The sequence below is a fragment of the Pristiophorus japonicus genome, chromosome 16 (genome assembly GCF_044704955.1).
Source record: "Pristiophorus japonicus isolate sPriJap1 chromosome 16, sPriJap1.hap1, whole genome shotgun sequence".
Classification (NCBI taxonomy): Eukaryota; Metazoa; Chordata; class Chondrichthyes; family Pristiophoridae; genus Pristiophorus; species Pristiophorus japonicus.
In genome coordinates, this window is record NC_091992.1 from 22,217,943 (window position 1) to 22,240,360 (window position 22,418).

At 42.8% G+C, this 22,418-nt stretch overlaps 1 protein-coding gene across 5 annotated transcripts in view; it reads right to left on the minus strand.

Annotated features, from left to right (window-relative positions):
• The window catches only part of slc6a4a (solute carrier family 6 member 4a), an 80,698-nt gene that overhangs the window by 24,292 nt on the left and 33,988 nt on the right, over nt 1-22,418 (minus strand). For 3 of the 5 annotated variants that reach the window (XM_070858080.1, XM_070858079.1, XM_070858081.1), the window contains exons 7-12: nt 16,376-16,497; nt 14,680-14,807; nt 8,203-8,315; nt 5,463-5,594; nt 1,932-2,031; nt 16-116 (exon numbers count right to left, since the gene is read on the minus strand). In XM_070858080.1, the coding sequence (XP_070714181.1) occupies nt 16-116; nt 1,932-2,031; nt 5,463-5,594; nt 8,203-8,315; nt 14,680-14,807; nt 16,376-16,497 (696 nt within the window). The remainder of the gene's footprint in view (nt 1-15; nt 117-1,931; nt 2,032-5,462; nt 5,595-8,202; nt 8,316-14,679; nt 14,808-16,375; nt 16,498-22,418) is intronic. The other 2 variants (XM_070858082.1, XM_070858083.1) reach the window with 2 other exon arrangements.

The window sequence follows — 22,418 nt, forward strand, 5'->3', positions numbered from 1 at the left end:
CAAGGTCAATCTTACCAGAAGGAAAATTGGACTAATAGCAACCCAGCAGATCTGCCAGTACCAGCCAGGACTGAAGCCAAGCATCTCTTTAACGTCCCTGCAGAAACGCTTCATTCCTAAAGTAGAAAGAACAGAAAAGAAAGTGAACATGAATCAAGCCAAACAGATCAAAGTTCTATTAACAGCAGCTCTTTATTTGCATAATCACTCCTGGTAATTCTGTACGAGAGTACAGTGATCTACTTAAAATATTTGAAGTTTTACAGGAAGATTTTCTAAAACTGAATCCATCTGCTGCGACATTACGTACAGGGAGTCCAAACTAAGTGGCAACTTCGAGTGGAAGTCAGAGGATGGGGGAGTGTTCGAGCGGGTTGTGCAAATGTAATTCAGTTGCCAATTTCAAGTCACACAACTTTGATTTTATATTATTAATCATAGTTAAATAGCAAAACTGCTTGTATTATTATAGTGCCTTCAACATAGAAAAACATCCCAACTTCACAGAGGCTTCATTAAACAAAAATGGACTCTGACCCAAAGGCAATATTAGGAGGGGTCACCAAAAGTTTGGGCGAAGAGGTGGGTTTTAAGGAAGGTCTTAGAGAAAAGGGAATTGGAGAGATCCATATCACTTTGGTTGGTGGATCATGTAAGTAATTACATTTTTCCTGATACATGTTCTAAATTTTATTTTGCACCAATTTACATTTATGTCCTCATGTTCTACTTTCCTGACTTATTTTAACTAAGTTAACCGAGTTTACCTAATCTATAGCATTTATTATTTTGTATACCTTAATGAAGTCCCTGCCCTTTAACTGGCTTCTTTCCAAGACTGTAATTTCAAACTTACGTAGAATTTACAGCACAGGAACAGGCCATTCAGCCCAACTGCTCAATACCGGTGTTTATGTTCCACACGAGCCTCCTTCCACTCTACTTCATCGAACCCCATCAACATATCCTTCTATTCCTTTCTCCCTCAAGTACTTATCTAGCTTCTCCTTAAATGGAATTTGCCTCAACTACAAGTTTTTCCTGAATTCCTTATTGGGTTAGTGATTTTTTTTTAATTCGTTCCTGGGATGTGGGCGTTGCTCGCAAGGCCGGCATTTATTGCCCATCCTTAATTGCCCTCGAGAAGATGGTGGTGAGCCGCCTTCTTGAACCGCTGCAGTCCGTGTGGTGAAGGTACTCCCACAGTGCCGTTAGGGAGGGAGTTCCAGGATTTTGATCCATAGATGATGAAGGAACAGCAATATAACTTGGACTGGAACTTGCAGGTATTGGTGTTCCCATGCACCTGGTGCCCTTGTCCCTCTAGGTGGTAGAGGTCGCAGGTTTGGGAGGTGTTGCTGAAGAAGCCTTGGCGAGTTGCTGCAGTGCATCTTGTAGATGATACACACTGCAGCCAGGGTGCGCGGTGATGGAGGGAGTGAATGTTTAAGGTGGTGGATAGGGTGCCCAACAAGTGGGCTGCTTTGTCCTGGATGATGTTGAGTGATTATCTTCTACTTATGATCTCTAGTTTTGGACTCCCCATAAGTGGAAACATATTCTCGATGTCTTCTCTAACCTTTCTTCCTATTTCCTCACCTTTACAGTTGGGATCAATCGTACCGGTTTTTTGTTTCATTCTTTATGCTGCAAGTCCATCATTTTCTTGGCATGGTTACCAAACTGAACATTTTAAGCATGATCTGATCAGTACATTGTCAAACCTCATCAGGAGAAATCAGTAGGCAAATACGAAAGAAGGCGTTTTTCCAAAAGGATAATTCATTGAAACTCTTTCGGGTCTGAGCATCTTGTGCTCCTCGAGTATGAAGTGATTGGAGTATGACGTTTCACAATTCTATCTCCACCAAACTGGTGTTCAAATAGCTTCAATGTTGTTGTGCATTTTTCCTTTGCGTAAAGTAACTTACCGTAAAACCAAGACACTGCTATTGATTCCAGAAACACAACAGCAATAACAGCAGCTCCTGTAACATATTCTTCAAACAATTTCACCACAAAGGCCCCACCCTGAAATGACAGATACACGGGACATTTACCTATGAATGCACTGCACATTAAAAACTATTTGACACTTTATTTTCCTTCAGTAAATTTGTTCAATACTGCATTTGTTTTGTATACACTGTATTTTATTGATAAAAAAAAAAATCAGAGTTTTGGGAAGCAAAATAGAAGAGGGGGATTTTAACTCCCTTTGCCCAATGGAAACCAGGTGGAACGGGAGTTAAAACTGTGCGGTCCTTCGTGCTGCTTGGACATGGCCCAATATCGGTGTTAACGGTCGAGGTGTCCGCCTGACTGAGACACACGCCTCAAATATACGCAAATATGGGTCCTATCGCTCAGATGGAACCACCCAAGGCAATTTTAATGGCCTACTGGCGTCCGCTGTGGTATGCCACAATAAAAACCTCCAGTCAGTTCATGAATCTGGAGGAGAATGTTACGGGCAGTGTAAGAACAAGGTGGAAAGTGAGGGAGATGCATTTTAAGATGAAAAGGGGGGAAGCAAACATAGCTGGCAGTACAGAATTCCATCTTGGGAATGTGAAGACAGGTTAGAGCAGGCTCAGTGGTATCAGCATATGTTGTGGCCACTGTCTTACTGCTTAGCCATACACCAGCAATCGTTCCAATATCACAAGATGCACCACAAGCATTTTTAACATTCAGACAGCCTGTATCCGACCATGACAAGGCAGAAGAAGAGAGTACGTGTTTAGTCTCAGCACCCAAATTCAAAATAAAAAATGCTACAAACGTACAACAGGTCAGTCAGCGACTGAAAATGAAAGGCAGATTAGCGTTTTGGGTGAAGCCTTTCATCAGAACTGCATTTCCTGTTTTTATGTCAGAATTTCAACATTTGTTTTTTTTTACATTAATCTCTAATCTGAGGATCTAGATCTTATTCTGTTATTTGCCTCAGCCTTACAAGATAGTCAATAGTCCTAGCAGAAACTGTTGCATCAACTTCTTTATATGATGAAAGCCTGACTGCCTACATCTGTCACAGCAATATGATTAAATAAATGTACAAGAGACTGCCACAATACATTAAAGAACTCATTTTTATGTAGCATCTATCGTGACCACCGACCGTCCTAAAGTGCTTTACAGCCAATGAAGTACTTTTGAAGTGCAGTCTGTTGGAATGAAGGAAATGCGGCAGTCAATTTGTGCACAGCAAGGTCCCACAAGGAGATAATGACCAGATAATCTGTTTTAGTGACGTTGGTTGAGGGATAAATATTGACCAGGACACTTGCAGAGTTATCAGATCCCTTTTACAGTGTCAGCTTTGGCTCAGTGGGTAGCACACTCACCTCTGAGTCAGAAGGTTGTGGGTTCAAATCCCATTCCAGGGACTTGAGCACATCAATCTAAGCTGACACTCCAGTGCAGTGCTGAGGGAGAGCTGCACTGTCAGAGGTGCCATCTTTCAGATGAGACATTAAACTGAGGCTCCGTCTGCTCGGAGGTGGATGTAAAAGTTCCCATGGCACTATTTTTCAGAAGAGCAGGGGAGATATCCTGGTGTCGTGGCCAATATTTATCCCTCAATCAAAATAACAAAAACAGATTATCTGGTCATTATCACATTGCTGTTTGTGGGAGCTTGCTGTGTACAAATTGGCTGCTGTATTTCGCACATTACAACAGTGACTACACTCCAAAAAGTACTTCATTGGCTGTAAAGTCCTTTGAGACATCCGGTGGTTATGAAAGGCACTGTATGCCTTTAGTTTTACACAATGTGAAAAATCCAATGTAGAGAACCATTAAAAGCAAGAATTTGAAACAAAATTGATGTAGTGATATATACATAGGTCACAGAAGAAGGTTGAAATGTTATTATAGAACTAATGAGAAGAATAATGTGAATACATTGTTGGGTATTAATACTCATGGCTGTGCTGCCAGTGCATGAATGAGTGGAGAAGATTATAGGTTACAGAAGAGACAGGTTCATTTTTAATCACCTTTTTATTTGATAGGTGGCCCACAAGGTAATTAAAAAGCCAACTTGTTGGGTTTTTAGGCTCGGTGCATTCTATAAATTTATCAGCAACATTGGAAAGGTTTTAATTTTTTTTTTCAAAATTATAATACCGATATCTAAAAACAGGATAATCTTACTCTGTGCTGATAAACTTTGGGTAGTATTGTACACATGCCAAGGCATGGCAGTCTGGTTCAAGTGCGATCAACGGATTTAACCCAGTTGTTCTATCGGGATAACCTTCATTCATTGCAATGTTGAAAAAGTCCTCTGGCCATGGCAGGGAACAGCGAGCCAAAAAGATAAGCAACCAAAGGCTGTTTTAGCTCAACAGTTAGGTATCTGCACCACAGCAGTTACAGTAAATAACGAAAGCATTAGCCTCACAACTCGAACAGTTGTGTAACACTTCTCCTAAAAGAACATTTCCGAGTTGTTTGGGGGGGGGGGGGTGGGGGGGAAGGGGGGAAAGAGAGAGGGAATAAGGAAAAAGAAAATTGGCAAGGGTTTGAATGCTGTCCTGCTGAAATGTTACTAGTCCAGTATGTCTGCTAATGATGAGTGGTTGTGCCCATGGAGAGGTCTGCAGGCTGAGCTCTCCTGTTCTTATAACGAGGATGAACTTAGCGACAGGAATGAACTACAAAGCTCACTGAAAGAATTGGTTTGAATTTACTTACTTCTATAAAAACAACACAAAATAAAAAAAAAACACTTTCCATTTCGGTTACTCGCTGCTGTTAATGCAAAGCTTTATTTTGCGGTTTGCCCAAATAATATTGGCGGTCGGAGCCTCTCCACGGGCGGATGCCTCCGACCTGAAACGTTTATCAGTCGTAAGAATTTCACGGGCATTTGCTGGGCAGAAGTTGCCCAACTCTCCGCCCGCGGAGGCTCTTTACTTCCGTGCGATCTATCAAGAGGATTCTTGACCGATTGCAAGTTCCGGGTTTAGGCGCATGCTTGTGGGGACCCTATGGGCACGGGCGCGTGTGCATCTCGTATGCGCCCGTAGGGGCCACAAATTCAGGGCCATTGTGTTGCTCATGGTATCTGTGCTGGCTCTTTGCTATAGCAATCCAAAGCTAAGCCCCTGCCCCGTTCTCTCCTCATAGCTCTTTATATTCCTCCGCTTCAAATGTTTGATTGTATGGGGGATGACACTTATGAAAAGTTTTCAGTTTTCCAGCAAACATGTTTAGGTAACAGGAATTCATAAGATTGGTGAAACTAAAACAACGATAGGAATGACACAAAGTAAACTGTGATAAGAGGCAAAGTACAAACTATGTTTACTTAACTTGAATTTATAAAAGTACTGGCACCAAAGCAAATATATTCCAATATTAAGCAGACAACTGGCTCTCGTGTAATTAGAAGACAGAGGGAGACCATCTGTAGTTTGCCTCAATTAAAGTTAAACCTTTGCACTTACATATGTAAGAGTGCTCAAAGCTCCCAAATAGCAGACTACCACCAGGCCAAGCACAAACCATTCACGTCGTTTTCGAAGTAACTCTGAATATTCGTCTAGTACTGCTGTTATCACTCCTTCCAGACCTGCAAACTAGGAATAAAAACAAAGTCTTACCAAAATGATAGGCATTCCTATTGTACATGAAGACCTTTTACCACAATGAATTATAAAGCAGAACAGCACTCATTCATTTGTTGTCACTGTTTATATTATTATTTATTCTGCATATATTGTCTTTACTGGAAGACTATCTTATATATGGTTTATAAAAAAATAAAAGTGGAAAGGCCAGCGTGGGCTGGGAGAGAGGATGCAGTTTTTAAATGGCTATATATCAGATGCCATTAGATCTTGGGAAACCAAAGCCCTGGTACAGCAGTGATGGTAGTTTCCCTGCTCGGCCAATGTGTGCCCCCAAAGATTTACTTCCTATTCAGAGAATTAATTCTACCAGGGACTATGGATAGATACCCATCACTACACAATCATCAACATCAGCATTATAAGCAGTCCCTCAAAATCGAGGAAGACTTGCTTCCACTCTAAAAGTGAGTTCTTAGGTGACTGAACAGTCCAATACGAGAACCACCAGTCTCTGTTACAGGTGGGACAGATAGTCGTTGAAGGAAAGGGTGGGTGGGACTGGTTTCCCGCACGTTCCTTCCGCTGCCTGCGCTTGTTTTCTGCATGCTCTCGGCGACGAGACTCGAGGTACTCAGCGTCCTCCCGGATGCACCTCCTCCACCTAGGACGGTCTTTGGCCAAGGACTCCCAGGTATCGGTGAGGATGTTGCACCCCATCAAGGAGGCTTTGAGTGTGTGCTTGAAATGTTTCAGGTACAAACAGCTAAACGGACAAGGTCCGAAGTGTCTGCTAATACTGCTCCTAAGACAACCAATAGGCATGTGAGAAATGTTCTCCAGTATTTCCCTTCCTGTGGGGAAATGGCCAGCTCCTGTTCAGTTTCTCTGTTGCATTCAGGAACTCTCGAGGTGGGTAATATTGGATGAAAACCTCCTGTAATATATGCACCTGTGAGAATGCTCACAGGTTTGTAGAGCTGTTGCCAACAAAAGAGTTGTAGAGCTGTTGTGGCGGTCTTTCAACCCAACTGCCGGCCTCTCTTCCGCGGCTACATCCGCGCCAGGGTGTCCTTGGAGATGGAGCACGCGGTGTCCACCGGTACGCTCGCGGCCTTCCGCGAGAGGTGGGCGCCGGAGGGACAGGAGTGCATCAATACCCCCGGCAACCAAATTTTAATTTGATTTTATATGTTTTAAAGTTTAATTTGTTTTATTGCTAGTTTTAGTGTCCCCCTCCCCTTTTATAGGGGGGCACTTGTATATATATTTGTGGTTTTAGTGCCAAAAAAAAAAGCAAAAAAACACAAAAAAAAGGCACTTGTAAACTTTTTGTAGTGTCCTCCCCTTTAGTAAGGGGGTACTTGATTTAATGTTTATTTATTGTTTTCTACAAAGAGTTGTAGAGCTGTTGCCAACAAAAGAGTTGTAGAGCTGTTGCCAACAAAAGAGTTGTAGAGCTGTTGCCAACAAAAGAGTTGTAGAGCTGTTGCCAACAAAAGAGTTGTAGAGCTGTTGCGGCGGTCGAGGGGGTCGTTCAACCCAACTGCCTGCCTCCCTTCCGCGGCTACATTCGCGTCAGGGTGTCCCTGGAGATGGAGCATGCAGTGTCCACCGGTACACTCGCGGCCTTCTGCGAGAGATGGGCACCAGAGGGACTGGAGTGCACAATCACCCTCAGCAACCAAATTTTAATTTGATCAAAGTTCCCTTTAAAGTTTTGTTTGGAAATTTGTGGGTTCCAGTGCCCCTTTAATAAGGGGGCACTCGGCTTTATCTGTGTATTTTAAAATAGTTGTAGAGCTGTTGCATTGTGAGTGGCTTAGCCAGTCACGTGATCTTCACAAGACTCAATAAAACCCCAGGCAGTTGGGTCGAGGTCACCCACGATGAGGTATGCGGTTGTGAGCCTAGTGGATGAACTGGTAATGTGTAGTGTGATTGTTAAACCTTGGTTAATAAACCAACTAGTTCTTAATAGCAATGTGTTGCTATGAATTCTTAAGCAAGAAACCATGAAGCAATACACCTCCCATCACACCCTCTCATCCTACGATACAGCATGTTGGTGCTCTAAGGCAAGGCATAAAATGGGTGACCTTTCTATCAATGCGCTGATGCAATTCAATTGCACTGACTGTCTGACGGCTGTGTTCTTTAATTTGGAGTTCTACTATATAGATCACCAATCTAAAGTGAAATGAAAACTAATGCAGTCATGTGTAATGATTGTGATTCAACAGTATAAGCTGAGCACAATGCAACATACATTCGATTACTTCTATTGCAAAATATCCAATTAGCATTTCCCAGATGGTGTCTTCAAAAGCACGTTTGCAGCCCTTTTCTAATCTGGAAAAGCATTTTGGAAATATACACAGATAGGTAGGTAGTTGAATAGACTCAGTGCAGGTCTCTAGGAACACTTTCTTTCAATAAGTTATAGACTTGTTTAATCAAACCTCAGAGCAAACCCATTCAGCAAACACAAGTTTACATAAGAATATTAAATACTTCTAATTCTTTAGAACGTCACGTTCCCTCAAGTGTTGAAATATGAAAACAATCAATACTATTGGGCCATAAAAATTTCAGCAGTTGATTTTTTTTTGCTTACCGTACTGTCCAAACCCAATGTAATCAGCATTAGGAAAAATATTATGGCGAAAAATGTGGACGCGGGCATATTGGCTATTGCTTCTGCATAAGTGATGAAAAGTAGACTGGGCCCTGGGGGGGAAAGAATTGGAGCAGATTACAAACTGGTCAGGATAATATACTATTAACACTTTCTTCCTTTAACCCCTCTGCATTCTAGCTACTTGCTTGGGTTATCTTTCTGCAGTGTAGGAATGAGGTAAGTAGGTTGCGTACTTGTGCACAGCTTCCATTATTACTCCTATGACTCATACGTCAGCAGGTGAGACTTTAACACTGGACTAGATAGTCAGAAATGACCGAGTAATATTCACCCAGTTACTGTCGGAAACCCAACAAAATTATGTCTATGCATTTGGATGGCATATTTAAATCAGACTTTGCTGGGATCATAAACTACAAGGTGTAAAATAAGAACTCTAAATATTGTGTTGCCAAGCTAATTTTCACACTTGTAGCTCTTGGGGAGCCTTCCATAAAGTATATTATAATAAGGGGAGGTTTTAATGTTTTCAAGTTTAGAGAAGGAGACATACAATTGTTATATTAGCACAAAAATTCTTTGTAATACAGTAACTATTGTGGCACTATCCTGTATAGCTTCAGGTCTCATTAGGACCCTTTGTCCATTTAGAATATAAGAAATAGGAAAAGGAGTAGGCCATACGGCCCCTCGAGCCCACGCCGCCATTCAATAAGATCATGGCTGATCGGATCATGGACTCAGCTCCACTTCCCTGCCCACTCCCCATAACCCCTTATCCGCTTAACGTTTAAGAAACAGTCTATTTCTGTTTTAAATTTATTCAATGTCCCAGCTTCCACAGCTCTCTGAGGCAGCGATTTCCACAGATTCACAACACTCAGAGAAGAAATTTCTCCTCATCTCTGTTTTAAATGGGCGGCCCCTTATTCTAAGATCATGCTCTCTAGTTCTAGTCTCCCCCATCAGTGGAAACATCCTCTCTGCATCCACCTTGTCAAGCCCCCTCATAATCTTATACGTTTCGATAAGATCACCTCTCATTCTTCTGAATTCCAATGAATAGAGGCCCAACATAGTCAACCTTTCCTTTCTTCATGTCAACCCACTCATCCCCAGAATCAACCTAGTGAACCTTCTCTGATCTGCCTCCAAAGCAAATATATTCTTTCGTTAAATATGGAAACCAAAAACTGCACGCAATATTCCAGCTGTAGCAAGACTTCCCTGTTTTTATACTTCATCCCCTTTGCAATAAAGACCAAGATACCATTGGTCTTCCTGATCACTTGCTGTACCTGCATACTATCCTTTTGCGCTTCATGCACAAGTACCCCCAGGTCCCGCTGCACTGCAGCATTTTGCAATCTTTCTCCATTTAAATAATAACTTGCTCATTGATTTTTTTTCTGCCAAAGTGCATGACCTCACACTTTCCAACATTTTACTCCATCTGCCAAACTTTTGCCCACTCACTTAGCCTGTCTATGTCCTTTTGCAGATTGTTGTGTCCTCCTCACACATTGCTTTTCCTCCCATCTTTGTATCGTCAGCAAACTTGGCTACATTACACTCAGTACCTTCTTCCAAGTCGTTAACATAGATTGTAAATAGTTAGGGTCCCAGCACTGATCCCTGTGGCACCCCACTAGTTACTGGTTGCCAACCACAGAATGAACCATTTATCCCGACTCTCTGTTTTCTGTTAGTTAGCCAATCCTCTATCCATGCTAATATATTACCCCCAATCCTGTGAACTTTTATCTTGTGCAGTAAACTTTTATGTGGCACCTTATCAAATGCCTTCTGGAAGTCCAAATGCACCACATCCACTGGTTCCCCTTTATCCATCCTGTTCGTTACATCCTCAAAGAATGCCAGCAAATTTGTCAAACATGACTTCCCCTTCATAAATCCATGCTGACTCTGCCTGACCGAATTTTGCTTTTCCAAATGTCCTGTTACTGCTTCTTTAATAATAGACTCCAACAGTTGAACTATACTGTCTCTGCTGACCTACATCTACCTTGCTTCACATTTATAAAACAAATACCCGGAATTCGTTGTAACGGTGATATCAGCGACAAATGCCATAAGTTAGATAGTTGTGCCGCTCGACTTCTTCTGTGGCCAGTTTACGCCACAATTTGCTGGCAGGGTGATTAGAATGCACTGCATTGAGCAATGCAGACAATCGGGAGTGGCATGGCCAATGGTCAAAATAAAAACCCGCTGCGATGTGAAGCTATCCGTCCCCGGATTTGTTTAAAATAGATCTTTAAAGGTTGAACTGATGGGCAGAAGCAAGCACAAATTCAAATTATAGAGAGCTGACTCGCCTTATATCTGGTTAGTTCATTCGATGGAACAATGACCCCCTCCCCCTGCACCCCCTTCCCATTCAGGTTGTACGAACAACACAGAAACCAGAAACTATTGGCTAGAACCTCCACTTTTTTTTCCTGCTTAACACCCAATTAACACCCATTTAACCGCTGAAATGACATATAATGCCCAGGTATCACCCATTTTGGCACAAGATGGAAACTGACGGGCTTTTTTCGGAGACATCACCGAGTGTTATTTTCCCCATGTGCTTAACGGCGAGAAAAATATTACCGCCTGCCCACTTTTTTGGGGCGGAATTAGCAGAATGGGCGATTTCAAAGCCCATGCTTCCTCATGGATTTAACACCGAGATTCAATATTAATGCCCAGCAACTGTTTTTTGTTGTAAAGAGCATATTTACCCAAACTAGCGGCCATGGAGATCGCCCATCATCAATTTCACCACCTCGCACACATATCGCCCAGAATATCGCCTGCTCAAAAAATCGCCCACAAAACGTGGAACTAACCAGGACGAATGCCAGCGGTGTGGCTGGCATTTGTTAAATCCCACTCTTACGTGAGGAGCTGATATTGAAAAGATTTGCCTGAAAGAGCGCTGATGTGAGTGACTACGCTGACACACTGCTGTGTGTGTGCAGCTCAGACATCAATGGTGCCCATCAACTTGGTGCCAGTTAAAGTTTACGTTGATTGATGTAAAGTTATATTTAACTCTTTCACTGTAAGGAATCACCAGTGTGTAATGGTCCAGCTATCTGAGACAATGCGTAACAAGGTTATGTTCAATAACAAAAGTTTAATACCGACATTGGTCTGAAATCATAAATGACACAGCCAGTAACACCCAACCCCCATCCACATCCCACTTTTTCCACCATTGACATAAATTACATGGTCAACATGTCCAGCAACACAGAATACAAAAGCAAAGCAGGAGCGTGGTCCCCAGCCCCCATACATTGCAGCAAATTGCATACACCAAGATGGAGATATAACACAGTCATCACCTGTGCACATACACCTCACTTTCCTTCCACATTCTCTTTCTTCTCCCCACCTCTATCCCTTGGCGCCTGGCCGAGAAGCTCCTCAGGCGGTGCCTCATTGGGGGGAGATGAAGGCAGATGCGATGGGTGCACGGGTACGGGAGCAGGGAGTGCCGAGGATGCAACATTCTCTGATGCAGAAGCAGGATCTTGGTCTGTGCTCTCATCTGTCATTCGCAGTGGTGGTCGGAACCTAGGGGTGGAGTGCCGTCCTCGGGGACCACTGGGAACCCTCTGCCATCATTGTTCCTGGTTACTAGCTCCAGGGCCTCCTCCGTCCCATGTTATATCTTATGTGTTGGATAAAAATTCGGTGGCAACTATGTTCTTGGTGCTTAGTAGGCTTTTTGCTACTGGTGAATCTCCATCGTGCCTCCCACAACAGCCAGACAAGCACACACCACAGCCACACACGCTTTAAGTGCCTCTGAGCTGCCCCTCTCTCTGTCTCCTCTTCTGCGCATGTCGTGATGACCCTTGATCTCCTGAATCGCGGGAATCGAGCGTTGCCATGCCGTTGCTAAGAACGGCCACACTTTACGGCAGAAGGTCAAAAAAATTTAACGCTACCGCCCATTTGATATCGTTCACGGCGACGCCCATTTTCAAAAATGTAAACTAGGTGTTTTGAGAATGGGCGAGAAGCCAGCGATCTGAAAACCTTTTTATTTTCGCCCATGCTGGAAATAATGCCCATTTTTGGGTGATAAGCTCAAAAGTGGAGGCTCTAGCCCTATGTCTTCAGTTGCTCAACCAGTCTGTAATCTCTGCATAATTTCTGATTTGCTACTTGGATTTTAATAAGGTGCAATTAGGCACATTGTCATCATAAAAGATCCATTCACAACACATAAGATTAACAATTCGCATTACATATAGAAAAAAAGTCACATTCAGATGGTCGTTTAAGGCTGGGAACCGGCAACCAGCTCCCGCCATTGCTTCGCACTTGGCACCAGTGACCTTAGGCACTGTCAGGGTGGTTTCCCCGGCTGGACAGTCTAGAACCAGGAGGCGTAGTCTCAGGATGTCTTTTAGGACTGAGATGAGGAGAAATTTCTTCACTCGGAGGGTTGTGAAGCTTTGGAATTCTCTACCTCAGAGGGCTGTGGATGTTCAGTCGTTGAGTATATTCAAGGCTAAGATCGATCGATTTTTAGACTCTAGGGGAATCAAGGGATATGGGGATTGGGCAGAAAAGTGGAATTGAGGTCGAAGATCAGCCATGATCTTATTGAATGGCGGATCATGGCCTACTCCTGATCCTAATGTTCTTAGAACTGTTACACTATATAATACCAAAATGCACCTGTTTATTTCTTAATTTTAGCAATAAACCAAGACGCCCGTGATTTCACCAAACATACTGAGCGCACCAGTGCCATTCTGCTGTGGCGATCACAGTGGCTTTAATTCAACAAATTCAATCTCGTCATTGAGTTTAATGGGAGGCGGAGCTATGATAATTAGCTGTTCAACGTTAGGGCTCTGTGGAGTAGCGCAAAGGTCCCAGGAAATGATGGGCGGTGTATGTAATGGCATGGTTCACTCATACCATAGTTTCTTGGAATCTCTGCACCATATCAGTGGCACAGGCCATCGATACACCATTACTATAGGGCAAGTTTTTAACAAATTCCGGTCCATTATCATCTCTCTCATTCCCTCTAACCAACAGATGTTGGTCTCAGGGGCATGACTAAAGAGCAAATTTTGCAACCATCATGGCAGCTCTTCTGCCCATTGCAATTCTTCAAACTGAATAGCTACCTTTTCTCTTATTTTTAGTGACTATTGTTCCACTTAATCATTTTTTTTTCTTATTTTCTCTTTCCTGCCCATTTCAAAAGCTTTTGCGGAGGCCTGCCATAAATTCTGGTAATAGGAGCAAACCAAAGTCAATCGTCTTTAACTTATTCATCAGTGACAATTTGTGTAATATTGATTCAATTACAGTCTTGTAAATCACTCCCAGCTATTTATCGTGTGTTTCATGTCAGATATTAGAGTGAGATAATCAATGCTTTCATGGACAATTATAGATCTGGTTCTATATTTACTTCTTGTAACCTCATTCGAAATTTAAGATTTAATTTTCAGGTACCATATTGTATTATTCTGCAAATTATTCAAGTAAATGTATAAAATGTAATGATTCATGAAATAGTTCATTTGTCTTTATGTTCCTTTCAAGAGTTGGGTCAGGGATAATTAGCTCTTTCCTACAATGCATATGTTTGCATTTTTTTTTTTAAAGATGGGACCTTTATCCATCTCAGACATATTAAAACAAATTAACTTATATTATCTTCTACATGCAAGTGTGTCGAGGGTCCCAGGAATCGCAATCCCCTCAAAATAGCTCCCAGCCCTACCATCAACTCTGCATTTGTCTATGGGTTAGTATCTTGTTCAGAATACCCAACAAGTTGCCTTTAATAATTAAAAAAAATATATGTTCATGGGATGTGACAAGGGCCAGCATGTACTGCTCATCTCTAATTGCCCATCCAAAGGTGGTGGTGAGCCACCTTCTTGAATCACTGCAGTCCTTGTGATGAAGATACTCCCGCAGTGACTTTGTCATAGTGGTTTGGTACAACTGAGTGGCTTGCTGGGTTATTTAAGAGCATTGCTGTGGATCTGGAGTGACTGGTCACCATTACTGATACTAGCTTTTTAATTTCAGATTTATTTAATTAATTGAATTTAAATTCCCACAGCGGCCGTGGTGGGATTTGAACTCACATCTCCGGATCATTAGTCTAGGCCTCTGGATTATTGGTCCAGTAAACATAACTGCTACGCTACCGTATGCTATTCCTTGAAGAAAACAAGAGTTTTTCGATACAGGAAAAGGTCATTCGTTCCAGACAAGCCCATCAACCTCACAAACTGCCTTCTCACCAGAACTCTCCATCGGTTAAAAACTAAATGTTTTTTTTTATTACACAATGACTCCAACAATACGTGTTGGAAAATACACCATTGTCACCGGTTATTAACTTTTAGAATTGTTGGAAGTTTGCGTGTTATTATTGCAATGCCATCCTACCAGAGTCTTTGGCCACGTCTGCCACTGATTCATTCCTTTTTTCTGCCATGTAGCCAAGGACGGTAAATATAACACAGCCAGACAAGAAACTGGTCAAGCAGTTCACAGTGCTGGTGATCAAAGCATCCCTAAAGCAAAGACACAAGAAATAGTCCATTGCCTGAATTCAATTCAGATGACCACATTTTAATTTATCACACTCTATGGATGAGCAAACTTCCTGAATTCTGTTACAAAATCATTCTAATCAGTCGATAGAATACTTACTGAACCAGGTTAATGCATTCGCACCTCATTGTGCTTGGTTGCTGTGCTGTTTGTACATTTAAACTGGATCCTGAGCTCTATTCCATGTACCGCGACACAAAATAAAATGCTACTGTTAAATTCAGAAGCTAATATTCAGCTGCATTATAATACAGGTTGTTGTATAATAGAGGCCTTGCAATGGGGATCTGGGGCCAGGTGGCAGATGTAAGTACCATTTTCAGGATAATTAAAAGGTCCCTCCGGTGGTAAAGCACAGAGGTAATTTTTAACAATGAAAACAATACAATGTTGAATATACATCAGCGCACTGTATTATGCTGACGTATGAGGTATCAGAGCATTACACATTTGACAGTGTTAGCTCAATAGGAAGCATTGGATAAAAGGTACACCTTGCTTCTCGCATAGACTGCACCGTACAAATCTTCTATACCACACGTATGTACTTTTGCTCGATGGCTGTTAACTGGGATCAGCTTTTCTACAATATCTGGAATGGGTATAGTTCTTTGGTAGCCGCCATTTATCACTCTGGAGACCAACGTTTTCTAAAGTGTTTACTCCACTCCCTTTTGTTTTAGCAAAATTTATTCATAATATAATTGCAATATGAGCAGTTAATGAGAAGATATTGCCATTAGGCACTAACATAAGGAATGACAACAACTTTTTGGTAAAACACCTACCCAGCCAAAAACGAAATCAGAAAATGCTGGAAATACTCAGCAGGTCAGGCAGCATCTATGGAGAGCAAGAGAGTTAACATTTCAGGTTGTGAATGAAAGGTCATCCACCTGAAACGCTAACTCTGTTTCTCTCCGCAGATGCTGCCTGACCTGCTGAGTGTTTCCAGCATTTTCTGTTTTTATTTCAGGTTTCCGGCATCAGCAGTATTTTGCTTTTGTTTTTGTACCCATCCAAAAAAAGTGTGTACTGAATGTTGCAATTCAGCAGGGAGTTTTCTCAACTCCACTGATACACTTTGTATCAAAATCCTAATGATCTTCCCGATTGACGCGTGCTGTGAGTTAGCATCATCCCATCACTTGCGGGAGTGAGGTCAAATCCAGCTCACGCTGATGGAATGAAAATCTGCATTTACTCTGCCACAACAATGGACTTTTAGCCAAGGTCTTAGTGGCCGTGTGTCCACTGTATGTAAACACACTTAATCCGGCACAAAACTGGTGCAGTAAGGGGTAAGGGATAGAGAATATTATTGGGGCAGAGCTTCACCCTGTACCCGGCCCTTGTTGTAAATGACTGATTCCGACACTGGCTACCACGAGTGGAAATGTTTTTTTTTCATTTCCCTGCATTGACAAGCTCGACTCTACTGGGAGCCAACATTAAATAGAAAATTGGAAATAATTCAAATGATAGTCGCATGCCTAAGCAAGATAACTTGCTGAGAAGTAATTCACACATGGTTTCAGAGACTGACTTGTAACAGTTGTTGTTGAATTTGTTGTAGCTGGCAAATGCCAAGAGGGCACCAAATCCTGGGCCAAGTGAAAAGAAAATCTGTGCTGCGGCATCTACCCACACCTGAAACACAAGAGCAGAAGTTATTCAAAACACCATTAAAGTTTACAGCTGTATCTCTATACATTATTACAGTCTATATATATATAGCGAGACAGGAAGGAGGATGAATCGTTTGTGAAAGCAAAAGTCTTTTTATCACAAACATTGTGAACAAAAGTAACGAATAGTTTGCAACCTCAGGGTTTCTATCCCCTCCATTCCAAAGACTTCCAGCTCTTTGAGACTACCGACGGACTGCTTTGTGCAAGAATAAAAGCAAGCAGGCAGTTTTGATGCAAATATTTTCAGGAAAGTCTGTAACAGATTGCAGCAGAGCTCCAGTTGTACTGTCAATTCTGTGACAGAACAGGAGAGCAAGAGGGCCGATTAAAGCACAAAGTGATCGCCGAGGCTTTAATGCTTTAATGCTTGTGAGCTCTTGTTCCAGGACAGAATTATTGCATTCTTGCACTCTGGCCATTATAGATATGTAAGCACTCAGTCCCTTGAAGAACTGGATGAAAGGGATTATGTTAGTGACCTCATCTGTGAGGGTAAGAACCCCATTTGGCTGTCATGGCCTGCACAGTCGATTAGCCTGCTGGAGCTCACTGTAGAGCTTCACACATAAATAATACGAACTTACAAACATGACACAAGTAAAGATCCATCTAGCCTGTCCCATATAGAAACTGGAACATTCCTCTCAGATTGTTTTAGGTGACCGAAACTAGGCCAGGAGATCATATTGACTTTGATTTATATTATAGGGCACCTACCTCTTGTACAAGTCATCTCTGCCCCAGCCAGAAACAGATCCAGCTCTCAATTGAAGGAATACAACAAATCAACGCTCACCTCATGAGCCAGAAACCATTTCCACATCCACTATTCTCTGGGAAAAGAAGATCTGCCTAATATCCAACCTTGTTTTCCGTCACATAACTTGTAAGCATGGCTCCTCGACCTCCTTAACCTATCCAGTTGAAATAATTGGTCCACATAAATACAATCTATTCCCTCCATATTGTATAAACCTTGATCAAATTGCCCTAAGTCTCTGCTTTTCTAAAGTATACTGACCCAGCTATCTGGGTAAGCAAGGTGTTTTAAACTGCGAATTAATCTTGTGGCCCTCTTCTGCAACGTTTCCAAAGCCTCAATATCCCCCACCATGTGAGGAGAGTAAAACTGCTCACAATATTCTAACTGAGGCCGAACCAAGGTCTTGTACAAGGACAATTTGTTTTATCATGAATTGTCCTGTCAATACAAACTAGAACCTTGTTGGCTTCAGCTATAGCTTCACAGCTTTGGGCATGAACCTTCAGAGATTGATTTAATACAACACTTTCTTTCACTAATGGGTTTAATTCCAATCGCTGTAGGGCATTTGTATATTTAGCTTTAGAATTGCCCATGTGCAGAACACCACACAATAATTTGCCCAATATGGGCTCATGTCCCCAACAAATCTAGATCTGCTTGCAGTAGTTGGGCCTCAACTACAGTCCTAACACTCGCACACATCTTGGTATTGTTTGCAACACCTACATTTAGGCCATTAATGAAAACAGTAAAGTGCAAAGATCCCAACACGGATCCCTATGGGCCACCAATGGTAACTGGCCATGTCAGTTATTGGCCCAGGAAATGGTACATATCCCGCAGTTTGAAGTTTGAAATGGTGTGTGTGTGTTTACATGTTTTAACATTGATGAAATCTGTTGGTGTAAATATGATTAGTGAGGTGGCCATGTCACTAGTGCACACTTGTGATTACAAAACTGCCTACGCACATCCCAACTCATCCCAATAAAGATACTCGTCTATAAACAAGTGTAGTATGTAGTAACCAGCCTGGCAACACACTGCATAAAACAACTCTTCTGCTACTGACACATCAAAAGGTTTTCGTGACTTTTACAACACTATCGCTGCTCCAGAGATGAACATCCAAGTGTTATAGCATGCTGGCGGTAACAACAACAACTTGCATTTATTTAGCGCCTTTAACGTAGCAAATATCCCAAGGCCCTTCACAGGAGTGCTATCAAGCAAAGCTCGACACCAAGCCACATAATGAGATATTAGGGCAGGTGACCAAAAGCTTGGACAAAGTGGTAGGTTTTAAGGAGGATCTCAAAAAGATGGAGAGAGAGGTCGAGAGGTTTAGGGAGGGAATTCCAAAGCTTAGGCCCTAGGCAGCTGAAGGCACGGCCGCCAATGGTGGAGCGATTAAAATCAGGGTATGCAAGAGGCCAGAATTGGAGGAGTGCCGAGATCTTGGAGGGTTGTAGGGGTGGAGATTACAGAGATAGGGAGGGGTGAGGCCATGAAGGGATTTGAAACAAAAAGATGACGTCAAACCACAGAAGTAAAGCACAGACTGAATCATTTTGCTTAATTCTATGTGAGGCATTTCAATGCTGTAAAGGGGCATTATTCCATCATGAACTCACCGAAGCTTTTGCAAATGATGTACCTAAACCACAGATGAGCACCAGTATTATATTTTAGCCACGCTGAATGGCTAATTGTGGGTGAGAGATAATGGTCTTAACTTGTCACTCAATTTCAGATGAAGAATAAAGATCTCTTTATCCTATCTCCAACAATCAGACTTAAACAAACTTCAGGACAGCACCCCATTATGAACCTTTCCACTACCCCACCAGCCCTCCTTATCACCTCTTTGAATGAGGTTGACCAACTCAGTGCTCAATAATTAAGAACATATGAACTTAAGAAATAGGAGCAGGAGTAGGCCATTCAGCCCCTCGAGGCTGCTCTGCCATTCAATATGGGTCAGTTTTGTTCTATCTAATGTCCCCAGAAACGACAGTTCCGATTGCTCAAACTCTCTTCACCTTTGTAACCACAGAGAGAGAGAAAAAGAATCCTTCCCTGGCTGTGGCCCCAGAGGTGAAAGCACACTGTTCAATCCCATTGTATGGCACAGCTTTGGATTTGAATGATAGAACTTGACTCCATTCCAACTGTTTTAAAAAAAATCCTAAATCAGATTTTGTTACAATTGTTGAATGGATGTGCTGAGATCTGTCTAAGCAATGCAATATAGGTAATGCATCTTGCATTATGTGAAACCAATACCTGTAGGACTATGGAGGGAGGGGGAGATTTTCAACCACTAAGTTGCCCGTTTCCTGCCTGAAAAATGAGTCGCCGCCAGTTGACAATCGGGGGTGTGGGGGACCTTGGCCACCCTATGGATGGCCAAGACCTGCCTGATGCAATTTTCAGCTGCGCCTGTAAATGGGCTTACAGCAGGGCCATCTGCATTAAGCAGTAGGCTGCTTCTTATGCAAATCAGGGTCCCACACCAGTTTGCAATTTGCAGGTACAAACAGGCGGATTATCATACATGATCCACCCATGTGTACCAGACAATGAGCAACCTAGCCAGCAATACAACAGTGACTTCACTTCAAAACGACTTCATTGGCTGTTAGGTGCTTTGGGACATTCTGAGTTGGTGAAAGGCGCTATATAAATGCAAGTTTCTTCTCCCTTTTACCCGGTTATGTAACTCTGCAATGCAGTCCAAGATACCTATTGTTCTAGTTTAATGCCAGCTGAACAGCCAATCAGATGAGATCATTTCAATTATCTATCCTCCCTAGTTTTCCATCTTCGTGTGGGTCTGATGACCACGTCATCCGAGATGAGGAGAAACTTCTTCACCCAGAGAGTGGTGAGCCTGTGGAATTCTCTACCACAGAAAGTTGTTGAGGCCAATTCACTAAATATATTCAAAAAGGAGTTAGATGTAGTCCTTACTACTAGGGGGATCAAGGGGTATGGTGAGAAAGCAGGAATGGGGTACTGAAGTTGCATGTTCAGCCATGAACTCATTGAATGGCGGTGCAGGCTCGAAGGGCCGAATGGCCTACTCCTGCACCTATTTTCTATGTTTCTATGTTTCTATCCCCTGGACACAGGTAATGGTTCCTGATAAAACCAGGAGTACAGTCATTGAAGCATAATACTCTGCAAACTAGGACTTCTGGAGAGTTGATATGTTTACACCAGTGATAAATGGGACCTTGTTTGCTTGCCAAGTCAATACTTATGTCCTTTTTAATTACATTGAACACAGGCCGGACAAGTCCCAGTTAATTAAAGCATGGATCAAATCTTCAAATAACCACTACCCAAAGCTTTTATGTATTTCCAAGTAGCACAGTGGGACGATAATTTTATGACCATATTTCCATTTCCTGACTGGGATGCTGACTCAGTGAGTGTGTTTTGATTCTCAAGGATACCAACTGTCAAACCAAGGCAAAATCACAAGGAAGGATTTCACACACAAGGCAGGTCAACAGTTGCCCTGCAATAGCACCTTTTTACAAATTAGATTATTTACACACACTGCACAAAACAACTGACGTTAGGATGGGTTTTAAAAAAAAATCAGGATGGTGATATTAAGAGTCTCTCACTTTCCACCGTATGGAGATCAGGGAGCTGGAGCAGCTTTGTCTGGAAGGAGACAAATAGAGTCAAGCTTGAACTATTTGGCCTCAATTTTAAGTCGAGACGAGCGACAAACTTGCATCTTTTACATCCAACTGAGCAGTTAGACAGGGCCTTGGTTTAAAAAAGATGGCATCTCTGACCGTGCAACACTTCCCTCATTCTGCACTGAAGTATCAGGATCACATGGTAAAGTCTTTAGAATCGACTGATCTACTGACTCAGAGGCAAGCGTGCCAAGATTAACACTTAAAATTAATGGTATGATAATAACAGAACCTTCCAATATGAACTGCCAAAACTCTGGAGTAAAATCCCAGCCAGATGTTTTATCATCGGCACTGGGACAGGGAGGCAGAGAGGGCTATCCTATCACTAGAGATGTTGTTACATTGGGTCAATATTCTTATGGGTGTTAGTGTAGTCCTGTTTTGCCTTTTGTAACAGCCCGCCACTCGATGGGCCCAAGTTTCCACATGATTCGCGCCTGATTTTTAGGGGCAACTGGTGGAGAACGGACTATTTTAGAAATCGCAATTCTCCACATTTTTTTTTCTGCAGTTCTAGTCAGGTAGAACAGTTCTAGTTTAGAACAGAATTTTTCTTCAAAAGGGGGCGTGTCCGGCCACTGACACCTGATTTGAAAGTTTCCACAGTGAAAATGTACTCCAAACTAAAGTAGAATGGAGCCAGTGAAGATTTTTGTAGAACTGAAAAAACCTGTTCTACACATTAAAAAATCAGGCGCAGGTTACAAATTAGGCGTCCAGAACGAGGTGGGGGGGGGGGGGGGGGAAAGTCATTAAATTCGACAATAAATCCTTAGTTATACTTATACAAATATTATACAAATAAATCCAACCTGAATAAACACTTATAAGCCAAGAAAAGATTAAATAAACCATCTTCCTACCTGTGTGAAAGTGCTTCAGCCAGGGAGAATTCTGCAGTCGTTCGTGCCACTGAGCGGGAGGGGGAGGGGGGGGGGAAAGGGAGAGAGAGAGAGAGAGAGAGAGAGAGAGAGAAGAGAGAGAGAGAAGAGAGAGAGAGAGAGAGAGAGAGAGAGAGAGAGAGAGAGAGAGAGAGAGGGAGGGGAGGGAGAGGGCGGGAGAGAGGGGGGGATGGAGAGAGAGAGAGGGAGGGGGGGAGAGAGAGAAGAGGGGGGGGGGAGAGAGAGGGAGGGATGGGGGGGGGAGAGAGAGAGAGAGAGAGGGAGGGAGGGATGGGGGGGAGAGAGAGGGAGGGAGGGGGGGGAGAGAGAGGGAGGGAGGGGGGGGAGAGAAGGGAGGGAGGGAGGGGGGGAGGGGGGAGAGAGAGAGAGAGAGAGAGAGAGAGAGAGGGGGTGGAGAGAGGGAGGGAGGGAGGGGGGGGAAGAGAGAGGGAGGAGGAGGGAGGGGGGAGAGGGCGGAGGGGGAGGGGGGGAGGGGGAGGGAGGGGGGGAG